Source organism: Bombus pascuorum, chromosome 6 (assembly GCF_905332965.1).
Source record: "Bombus pascuorum chromosome 6, iyBomPasc1.1, whole genome shotgun sequence".
Classification (NCBI taxonomy): Eukaryota; Metazoa; Arthropoda; class Insecta; order Hymenoptera; family Apidae; genus Bombus; species Bombus pascuorum.
Genome location: NC_083493.1, coordinates 1,088,701 through 1,101,033, shown reverse-complemented (window position 1 = coordinate 1,101,033; position 12,333 = coordinate 1,088,701). Strand labels below are relative to the sequence as shown.

Below are 12,333 nucleotides of genomic sequence, written 5' to 3'. Positions count from 1 at the left end.
CCGCGTTACTTCGATAAGATGACATGGTTACACATGAACCATTTAAAAGTAGGATGGTTCGAAGAAATTGTGTTCAAAACAGGCAGAACTGGTATACTTTTTTTTATCAGAATCAATTATTCTCTGCAACCTTTTTATTTTTTACTATGTAATATGTCAGATGTTAATTAGAAATTAAATTTATTTAGACTCTTGCAAAAAGAAATAAGTATTATTTGTAGAACAGATTATGTTGTACTTGTCCTTGTTACACGTCATTCACTTCAATATCTATTTAACGATACTCGTACAACTCGTCACCATGTTTGAAGTCCTGTGACGTCATATATCTGTACAAGACTATAATTACTATTTAGAAGTACTCGAAGTACATCTACAATCCGTATAAAAGAAGATTTCAATCTTCATTTTAAGTATCTTTATTCATAATCCTTCGATGGATGATTTTGCCTTCTCTTCCAAGTTTGCTTATAAGTAAATGATCTTACTTATCATCACAATAAAAAAATATATATTTTTTAATGTTGTAATTAAACTACTCGACGTGGCTGTAGTTTAATTTTAAACAACGAAAAATAGACAAAAGTGGTTATTAATTTGTCAATCTATAGTTTTTAACCGACAAGCATTGTTTCATTACTTCTTTGCTTTATTATGGAAATCGAATTTCAGTCTAAACTAGAAAATGCTGGGACTAGAAATGAAGTTCATAATTGACATTCACTATGTGATGTAATCAATTTATTGCTTATCATCATGTCCTGAATTCTATTCTCGTATGTTTTACTATATAACGAAGCTTGTCATTCTTAAAATTAGAATGACTCATACTTTTAGCCACTTGAGAATTTATTTTACATTTGAGTGTCTAGTGCCCTTTGTTAAATTTAAATTCGAGTAATCTTTTTAATTTGTCAAAATCAAGCATGAAAATATGGATTCTAAATCTCTAATTCTCGAAATTAATTTCTCCAGAGAATTCGTAATTCTAGATAGGTAGAGTGCATAATTGAATAAATATTTCTGTGTATATAAATTTTGCTATGACACTTCTGTGTAAATTGTAACTTTGATCCGAATAATTATGTAACGTTGCACTGAATTGTACAAATTGTGGAGTGTGAATATCGCTTAAAGTTTGCGTACAAGTTCTGCAAATTCTGACAACGCAATCATTTCCTAAATCTGATTATCAACGTCTCAATATGAAAATGTATCAACGCAACTTGCAAAATGGTGTGATTTTGTGAAACTTTGTTCCATGTCCGCTAACAAATAGATTTGAATAACGATTTAAACGTTCTTCAATTTAAAATAAAAATTAATTATTAATAATTTAAATATCTTCCAACTTTGACAGCTGCATCCTTAGATTGGAAGTTATAACTGACATGTATTGTAATGCAACTGTAACATTAAAAATTGTAACAAGATTAGGGTGTTTGTAGCGTGACAATATCAATAGCGTGACAAAAACAGAACACACTGATGCTCAAAGATCGTATTCTTCGTATGTTTGAGATTTTCTCTTTAGGAAGCAATATCTTGGCTGTCTGTTCTTACTATGAGCACACAATCAATTCAGAAATGGACATAGCAACTTCGCATTATAATATATCGCATTTTGGACGCCGAAATTACCGATATTACGTATTTCGCATTACGTTTATTTGAAAACGTCGTTGAAACGACGAGGCGAAGACTGAATTTTTGTCAAAAGAAAATTCTTCTAGTCATTTGACACACTATATTAGTCTTTTTAACTACTTAGTACGAGCGGTTTTTCCGCAATTAATCGAGAAGTCATTTTTACAGCGGCTTACTATAGGGATTAAAGAGTTAAGATTTTCAAGCATTCTGATAAAGCTAGATAATATACTAAATAACGTATTATCAAAATTTCAAAAAAATTATAAGAAAGTCTACGCAGCAAATACTTTAAAAGAAAAATACCTGGTTTACTTTTATCTCGATCTTAGTGCAATCATTCAAATAGTTGCTGACTGTACGCTGTACATATATACTTTATCTCATATAGCCTAAGAAAAAAGAGGAAATTTATTGAATGATAATCGCATAAAAGTGCTTAATCACAGATTCCATTTCCTTATCCATAAAGGCGTGGCAAATGCAACGTTTATTACTTGCTGATAATTTCTTCATCGTGTTTATTTCCCCAGATAAATGCATTACTTCTATTTCAATCCTCCTTTTGCTGTCTTTTTTCATCGTCTATACAAACATTATATATATTCCACTACTCAGACATATTTTTAATTCCCCTTCGTACTTCTTATAAACGCTTGCATTATTATTGATACCCAGAAATTATATGCCTCTCTCTGACTCTATTATAAGAAATAACAGATTCATCGCCATCATTAGCATAGAGGTCTCTGCGTTGCAATAATTAACGCTGCTTTTATCACGAATTAGTTTTGGAGTAACCTTTGAAATCGTACAAATAATTACGAACAGTATATAGCGTAACTCTTTTATCTCTTTTCAAATTCACTGGTTAATGCATTTATGAAATTCCAACCAAATCTCAACCAAGATAACTTATAGCTATTTCATCACTTGGTTTTATCATCCCTATCACTAATGAGCTTACAAACGTCATGCCATCAAAAGCTTGCAGAGCAGATAGCATTCATTTTTGTCGAAATGTAGAAAGTAAAGATATACCGACCATCATAGTACGATATCGGAAAACAGAAAATTATTGTATGTTGCTTCAAAAACGTGAACGATTCGTTAAGATCGAAAAATTATTACTTTTCTAGCTCTTTGTGTGCGTATAGTATAGTGTATGCTTTTTGTATAGCAAAAGAATTCTCGTATTTGCATATTTCTAGTCACAGTTTGATTTTCTTTACTTTTGTAACAATTTGATTCATGTGCAAAATAATTGATAAAATAATAATCGATAAAAACTTGGTGTAGAACTTGAATAACAACCGCGATTCAATCAAGCTGCGATCTCAATCGATGATATCACTGATCTCTTTCCACGTACTTTATAATTTCGCGTGTAACGCGAGGCAAGTGTCATGCGATCGTATCAATATATCATGTTCATTTCCTTCGCTTTTATTTCTCAAATGATACACGCGAACGTTTTTAATGAATAACATGCAACATCTTTCCGTAAAGGTAAACCTTTTCATTTACGATCGTCACTTTATAATTTTTTATGCTTCATTAGAGTACTCCGTATCAGGATAGAAAAATATATTTTCTTTGTCTAAAGTAGTTACAAACTTTATATCACAGGTCTATGATATATGTTATTGAAAGATAAAGCTTCTTGACGAAGAAAATTCTGATGTCAATTTTTACTCTTTGTGAATTTCATATGTTCTTTCTCGTTTCAATATATTTACCGCTACTACACTATTTTGATACATAAATGCATCTATCAAAAGTTTATGTAAAGTTTCACCAACGACGACTCGAATCCTTCGGCTTATCACAAGCAATATTCGCGTTGTTATGATAAATCATGAAAATAAATGAAAATTGGAACATAGAAAATATCAGTACCATCGACACATCATTTCTACAAAAAGACAACAATTTTTAAAATTCAAACAGATGGCTTTAAGCTCTACGATAACGAGGGTGGTGTTCGGTTAAGAAGCATATATTAATAGGACATACAAAGAAGCATATGCAAATGCACAGTCAACGTCGAAGTGGTGAACGTCGTGTCTGTTTCGTTCCCCTCTAATTTTCCCTCAAGAAACGCCAAACAAACGCTGCTCCCTGTTCAAACTATCTTCATAACTTGTGTGAACACAGCCTTGGAAGCACGATTCTTTACCATAATAAAAGAAAAATGTGTTAATCGAGGCTATTCGAGGAGGATTTGCAAGGCAAGAAGAGCTCTAAGTTCGACTTATGACATACGACCCTGAGATCCCGAACCTTCTCCGTGTCAGTTCTAAAGTATCGAGTGTTCAAGGTGAAGTAAACGTATAAGCAGGCCGTATTGGAAGAAAAAAAAGGAAACTTTGGTCGCGTGAATCTACATACATATATGCAAGTCAAACGATGCATTATTCCTTGACCTGACCTAACGGAGGCTCCTTTCATATTCATTAGGAGAGTTTGGACCGCAAAAAGCGCCCGCATACTCTCACTACTCAATTGAATTTTTTTTCTTCTTAATTACTCCTTTTTCCTTCTTTACAAATCATTAAGACATATAATACCAATTTTATATTAAAGTGATAAAAAATATATCCTGTTTGTATAGTAAAATGGATAGGCAGCGCAAGGAGCGAATACTAAAATATACAAACGAAGAAACGGAAGAAATTTGACATTAGAATGATTTAAAAAGTAGAATGTTCTTAAATTAAAGAATGGAAACGGAAAGTTATTTAAATTCCTTACTTCCTCCTTCTCCTCGCTGTCTAAAACCGAGATTACCGAACACCGCACCGGGACCAAAAAACAGTTTATCGCGAGCAGAATCGACTTAAAAAAATGTGAGCCGAGGTTGGACAGACAAATGCATAACGCGTGTGCATCGATTAGCATTTGGACAGTGTGCATCGAAAGCTTTTCGGTATCAGTCGCATATCTAAAAGGGTCCTATGAATAATATGCAACGATGCGACACCAAACTGCTTCGACACATGCATCAACGAACGAACTTTTGTTTATTCCTCTCGTTTAAGTTTCCTCATAAAAAAACTATCGTGAAAACATTTTGAATTCAAAGTCTATTCAAATCTTGTACATCGAACTTTCGATAATTTTCAGGAATACGGAATAATATTTCATCGACCACTGCATCCACGAAAGGATTGGATTTCATCTCATGATCATCTTATCGCTATCAGATACCGACTTTATACATTTTAAACGTTGGAGAATTTTTTTTCCAAAATGATGGCACGATCGCGCGATGCGCCTTTGTCAGAACAGAACTGTGAACGTTGACGCGTCTTTTTGTATTATGCGGGACAAAAAGAAAACATACGATCTGTTTGGAGTAGGCAAAGAATTGACTTTTAGATGAAAGAACTTTGAACGGCATGAAGCCCGGTCGAAAGGTGAATCTTTCCTTTTTCTTCTCTTCCACCTTGTCCCCTCCCTTCTTTCCCTTATATGGGGAAACTTATGGTAGGATAAAAACCTATTTGTAGTCTTTTGTCAAGACGATACGTGGCCATAATAACAGCTCATTGAATAATTTGTATAGAAGTATGGTAATGCATGACGACGGACTTTCGAATCAATTGACGGGCGAAAGCTATTTCTCTATTGACACGGACCGAATAAATTTTTACGTTTTCTAAACAATTCCTTATCCAAACGTAATTTCGTTTCTTACGCAATAATCTGTTTTACAGTTGAAGTGGATAATTATTCCATTAACGAATTATTCCACGAAGAGACAGTTGTCTCTTTTTTAACGAGTTAATAGTTCAACTTATTATGAACTTTCGTGACAAATTTTTTAATTACTTTTATATTCACGAAGCTGCTGTTTCATTAATTCCATTTTAATCCCTGCATAGTTTGTATCATTACATTTTCAGAAACTGTTCAACTTTTACAACGATTAAGCTGCCTTTGTAGTAGCAGTTATGGATAAACTTTCCTTTCCTTTAACTGCCGATTAAATTACGTCATAATGCACAATGGAACAAATTTTAAACTATCGAATTTGGAATGGCACATGACAAAAAAAAAAAAAAAAGGAAAAAAGAAAGCAACGCGTTTCAATACAAATTCAATTTACCTTTCTGTATCAGTACAGTGGAGTAAATTGAATTGAATTGAATTGAATTGAATTGAATTGAATTGAATTGAGATATCCCCGAGTCGGTTCGTCCCGAAGTCGGGCGGTTTTTACGTGGATAAAAACAACAAACGAAATATACACGGAACACGTGAGAGAGTTTACGAGGGTTTACATAATCTCGGCAATTTCTATGGAATGACAAGGCTTTTATAAAGTCTCAATTCACCGCAAAATCTTGACATCCTTTCTATCAGGTGTGAGCAATTTGAAAACCGAATATGCCGTTTTCTTTCTCTTCCTTCAAGAGAACCGCAACTGATCATAATTTCGATTGCATAAGTACACCATCCCCACCATAAGTCCTTTTTCCCTAGATTTTTTTTCTTCCCTCTTTCGCGCCCGCACGGTTCCATGGCCGAGCGGCGCCATACTACGTGCATTGTTCACGACATACGGAATACTTATGTAAACGTGTATAACAATACTAAGTTACATACTAATGATACGCTGCTTACCAGTCGGTCGCATCCTGCTTCGAGTCGACTCAAGCTTGCGAAGGAACGTCAACGTGGCACGACTCACGTGTATTTCTTTGGTAGTAGCTATTAGATCGATCGAGCTTACCTATGAAATCGTTAAAATCGATGCGTTAATTGATCGTGTATTCAAAAAGAGATTTTGGATGAAATAGATCGAATAATAGCGAGTTTTCTTCCCCACAAAGATTGCATGCATCCGAATTGGTTGTTGAAATGCAACTTTGCAATTACATTTTGATATTTAATACTTTCGATTTCGATAATTAATATCTTTTTTGATCGTGTAAGACTTACTAATATCAATTAGAATCAAACATGTGATCCTCGCGAGTTCGTTCACGCGACCGCGATGTACTGGAACGTACTTTCAACTATGTACTGTATCTCTTTACGAAAGTATAATACGTATATAGTTGGAATCTGAATTAACCATCGAAACATCTTTATACGATAGTTTAAAATTTGTCACATTTAATCAGCAGATTCAAAATTCTCTTGATGCAAGTTTGGAAAGCGATGTAACCTTTTTCGCGCGATATAACGGAATAATCGCGAGTTTCCTCCCGGACGAAAATTACTCGCATCCGACTCGGTCGCTGAAACGTCGCGTTGCGACGCGGTATCTACCGATACACGTCTCGGTAAATATTTTCCCATCTTAACGACGTGTACGACTCTTTTTCCCCTTGTAGACGATCGCTCGTTTCACAACAATTGTTGCAAAAGACGTCGCTTGATGAATTTTCAATCGAAAGAGGTTGCTCGCGTTTTCTGATGCACTGATGCATTAATGCACGCCATGCTTTTGAAATCATCGGGATCTGTCTACAGGGCCTTCGTGAATTTTCTTAGCTCTATCTCCAACACGATCGTGTCTCCTGTATAATGTTATCATGATAGAACTTTACGTAATAAAACATAAAATTGCGACCATATAATTGCGTCGATATAAAATATAATATAAATATGTATAAAATATTGGGTTGTTCGGAAAATGCGTAGCATTTCTGATAGTCAATATACTTTGTTGCGTAGTTGGTGAGATTAAAAGGGGATTATTTATTACGAACCTCTACCCGTTTCTGGTTGAACTAATAAGTAACAATAGGTCATTAAAAAATTATGGATATATTATTTCATAGAACGCTAACTCTAAAGATAAAAACCTTATAATTTTAATGATCTGTTTGTTTCAGAACGATAGTAACCACGATGACGAGGGCGAAGTATTTTTCTGGGATCCGCCGTCCACGAAAAATCGAAATTCAAAAAGTCGGAATCACGTGCGACAATTGCAAGAACAACTGGCACAAGCCACCGTGAAAATACGAGATTTAGAAATCGAACTTAAACGCATTCAAAAGGTAAAATATGAAAAATTCTCTATTATGTATAAACAAATATTTTGAACCAAGTTCCTTTTCTGAAAAATAATAATTTAATAGATTCAAAACTGATCGACACTCGTTGCATATATAATATTTAAATTGCTCCGTGTACCTAATAATCGCATTGTCTTCTTTGTCCCACTAAACATAAAAGGGATAATTAGCATCGCAATTGTTTTCAGATAATTGCGTTTAATTTTAACTCTGTAGCGACGTCCGTTTCATGCATATATACACGTGATAACATATGTCATTACGCGTTATCTTCAATCAATATCATATCATTGTCACCTTATTAGTTAAGATATCTATGTAATATACTTAATTCACTATTGCCGTTTTCTAAACTGCGCAATATAAATGTTAATACGTTGTCGACAGTTCGAATACATCTATCTCTTTCTATAGCATTCGCCGTAATATTTCATTTAAATATTTCATCTTAAGAAATTTTGTTTTATGATACATGGGGTACTTTAGAAAACCTATTAGTTAATATTAAATAACCCGTTACAATTGTTAACTCCAGGGTAACAATTCCTCTTTGAAAGATGAACTCACCGATGGTCATCAAAAAGCGGAATTCTTAAGAGCAAAGCAAGATATGGTGAACCGTATAATACAAATGGAAGAAAAGGTAGGTATATATATATCTTAGTAATTCTTAGTAAAAGTAAAACGAAGAAATAACTTATTTCGAAAAATCTGTACCCAAGGAAGCTAGATTTTTTTACTTAGAGGATATATTTCGACCTTCGAGTTTGTTAGCATGATTAAGAAACATTCCTAATAAATCACTGTGCTTAATTGAACGAATTTAAGATTACTAACATGTTAGTGTTAACAAATATATGACTATGAAAATAAGAAGTTTCATTCTGAATAAAACGAAACGCGATGTAATTCTTCGAGTTACTTAATTTTAAACGATGCGATGTATTTGAAGACTTCATTCTGATCAAACGAAGCAAATGATCAAGCACAAAGATACTTATTTTTTTCAACTGCTAATACTAAAGTTAAACGCTAAATGTATCTATTCATAGTTTTTGTGAAATAAAGTCTAACACATTTTTACGCTGTGAAGATCTCCTTAATGAAAATAATACATTTCTTTTTTTAACTAATTAATTCAGTCTTTCGAAGACTTAAATATTTTTATATTATTTTCCTAGAATAAAGAGAGGCGTTCTTGAGTTTAAAGTTACACAAAACATTTGAAAAATTTGCTTTACAGTATTAAAACATTTTATGATGAACGATACACAGTAAAAGCAAAACTATGTTAATCAGAGCCGAGAAACCGAGAAAAACACGAGACGAATGCAATCGGATGAAATAGCGTTGATCAACGATTTCCGTACGGTGCTGTCCAAATTGAACTCCCTCGAGAAGCTGGATTTAGTTCGTGGCGCGCTAAAAGCGCTGGAAACTGAGAACGAGAAATATAGCGAGGCTAATAAACAAGAAAAGTCTGACTTCGATGAGAAATTTAAGAGGCCCAACAGTGTAAGCCACGAGACCGCCGCGTTGAAGCCTAATTTCGACGTGAGTTCAGAAAACCACATGCGAGATGAACTTATCAAGGCATCAAGCAACAGAGAATCGGAATTGTACAAGAAAATCGAGGAACTTCAGGAAGAAAATAAAAGATTGTTCGCCAGTGTGGAAGAATTGGATCAGCAGCATGAACAATCGATAGGTAAGCATGTCTTTAACACTTTCCATCTGATAATGCTAGTACTTTCTTCTATTTTCTTAAAAACTTGATATAAAATAAATGATTGGTCGTTTCCATTTTCCTTTTAACCCTTAGAAAAACTATTGTCCCTCAAGGAAGAGGTCGAAAAAAAGCACCAGTGCCTTCAAAATGCTTATGAACAGCTTTACGTAGACTACAACCAGGCTCAAGATAAAGTCGTCCAACTGGAAAGTAAACTCGTGGAATTCAGTACGCTGATACGAACAGAAACTGTCGACCATACCGTACAAACTAACAGTTTAGAGAGCGTAGATAAGCACATCCAAACAAATGATCTAGAAATGGAAGAAAACGAATCGACCGACGAGCAGGATGAGGGAAATGTGGTCGACGAATTAACCAAGAGGGTGAAGAATATTTTGAAGAGTTCCTTTGTAGAAATAGAACCGGATGAGTCGATTTTCGAGGCTCTGGCGAAGCAGTACATTGACGTGAAATGGACGAAAGACGTGGTGGAATCGGAAACTGAATGGTTGCACGAGGAGGTAAAGCGTCTTCAAGTAGAAAATTCCGCGTTGCGCAAGAAAAACTCGTTAAGAAAGAAAAATGCGATGCTACGAAGTACTTGTCCAAACGAAACACGATTAAAGAATCAAGGCCAGTCGCCACCTGCATCTCGAACGAGAAAATCAGCAAAATTAGAAAATATTCCAGAAGATATAGAGGACACGTTTAATACAATGGAAAATCTGAATCGGAGATTGCATACGACGTTGGATGAGAATGACAAATTACGAAAGAAGATCGATTTATTGGAGAACACGGAGAAAGAAATGCAGGAACAACTGAGAATATCATTGGAGAAGTGCAAGTATTTAGATGAGAATATCGAATTCGTCGAGGAGCTGAAATTCGATCTTGAGAACATGAGACAAGAATTGAAAACGTCCGTTTCTAATGGAAAACAATTAGAAAACAGTTTGGCGATTCTGCGAGGTATGAAAGACGAAATTCAAAAGGAAAACGAGGAACTGTCTCGGAGAAATGAACAGTTAGAAATAGAGATCTCACAGTGGCGTGAAAGTAATTCAGAGACAGGGAATAACGATATGTTAAAAGATCTTCAGGAACAATTAGCCAAATCTAATCGCGAGAAAGATGACTTAGACTACGACATATTAAACATGAGAAAAGAATTGGACGAAGCATTCAACCAAATAGAGTTGAAAGAAAGTTACATAGCGAAGCTGAGTCAAGAGAACGAAAGTTTAACGAAAGAAAAGATTTCCTGGTTAGAACAGTTAACTGCCATTCAAGACGAATCCAACGATAAATTAGACTTGGTAAACACGGAAAAATCTTTGTTAGAGCAAGAACAGACGGAATTGAAGGAAACGGTAGCGAATAATAAAAAAGTGATAAATGAAATTAGGGAACGATTACGAGAGTCGGAAGAAAAGTACGTAGAACTAAAAAGTGAATTTTTGTCGATGAACAAAACGACCGAGAAGCTTCAATTGGAAAAAGAAAATTTGCAAAACGAAATAAAGAAACGCGAAGAATTAAAGAGTGAATTAGAGCTTAGCGAGTTAACTGACAAATTTTGTTCCATGCAGAACGATTATGCTCAAATGGAGAATAAAATAGAAACATTACGTTTGAAAGAGAGGGAACTGATAAAATTACAAGAGAGTTTCGCCACCGTTGCCGAAGAAAATAAAACTTTAAAAACCGGATACGAAGTAGCCAGGGATAGCTGTATCAAGTTGGAGCATGATATTGCGTGTCTACAAGCGGAGAAAAAAGAGTTATTAAATCGTATAAATGAAAATGTCTGTGATAAGGAAAAGCAACAAATTACAGCTATTTTAGAGGAAAAGATACGAGAAAATGATACCTTGAAGGATGATAACAGTAAATTAATGGCGGAAATCATCAATTCGCAAAAGAAATTACAAAAGGCAATTGATGAAAATACAGAATCAGCTGATATGGCCAAAGAAACGATAGAAAGTCTATCTCATCTTATTAGAGAAAAAGACGAAGAGATTAATAACCTGAAAAGCGCACTCCATCTTGCAAAGACTGATACAGAAACACTCGATTTTGCGACTATAAAGAACGAAAGGGACGAACTTGTGAAACTTGTAACCATCAAACACAATGAAAATGTGCAATATCATGACGAAATTCAAAGGTTGACACACCTCTTGAACGAACAAACATCGCGAGGTCAGAACTTGCTAACAGAGAAAGACTTAAATGTCTCTGAATTAAAGGACATAGCTACTCTGCAGCATGAACTGCGGACAGTCGAACAACGTTTGAGAAATGCCGAAGAATCGAACAACAAGGAAACTTGTGGGATCGTCGAACACTCAACGCAAACAACGGAAATTGCGATTCTTAATGAGAAATGTAACGCGTTGGAAGCAGCTCTAATTCAAGAGCAATCAAACAACAGAATGCTACAGAATCAACTTAACGAAAGCCAAGGCAAAGAAGCGAACGCCGCAAAGGAGTTAGAAAGACTACGAGCCCATTTGGTTGAAATGGAATCAAGCTATACTGAAGACGCTTTACTTGCTGAGGAAACGCGAAAAGAATTAGAAGTGAAATTACAGCAGGCTGAAGAAAAAATGAAGAGCAGTTCAAACGCGTATACGTCCGCAAGTATAAGAGCAAATCAACAAGTAGAAACGTTACAACAACAAATGGCGTTGATTGTTCAGCAAAGGGATGATATACAAAATAAGTTAGCTATCGCTGAAGATAAGATCTTATCACAGACTACGTCCTTAACTAATTTACAGATAGTCTTGGAACAATTCCAACGAGGTAATTTAAAATATTTCATAATCTCTGCGCACAACGTGTCTTATACGAAATTATCGATTATTATTATTGTTGTTGTTGTTGTTGTTGTTGTTGTTGTTGCTGCTA

General features: G+C 34.8%; 1 protein-coding gene and 1 long non-coding RNA gene across 4 annotated transcripts in view; one reads left to right on the top strand and one right to left on the bottom strand.

The window, feature by feature from the left end:
• The window catches only part of LOC132908351 (uncharacterized), a 235,262-nt gene that overhangs the window by 129,634 nt on the left and 93,295 nt on the right, over nt 1-12,333 (bottom strand). The window lies entirely within an intron of this gene.
• Nucleotides 1-12,333, top strand: part of LOC132908128 (thyroid receptor-interacting protein 11-like) — a 44,078-nt gene that overhangs the window by 27,597 nt on the left and 4,148 nt on the right. For all 3 annotated transcript variants that reach the window (XM_060961799.1, XM_060961800.1, XM_060961802.1), the window contains 4 exons: nt 7,497-7,664; nt 8,218-8,325; nt 8,982-9,390; nt 9,505-12,228. In XM_060961799.1, the coding sequence (XP_060817782.1) occupies nt 7,497-7,664; nt 8,218-8,325; nt 8,982-9,390; nt 9,505-12,228 (3,409 nt within the window). The remainder of the gene's footprint in view (nt 1-7,496; nt 7,665-8,217; nt 8,326-8,981; nt 9,391-9,504; nt 12,229-12,333) is intronic.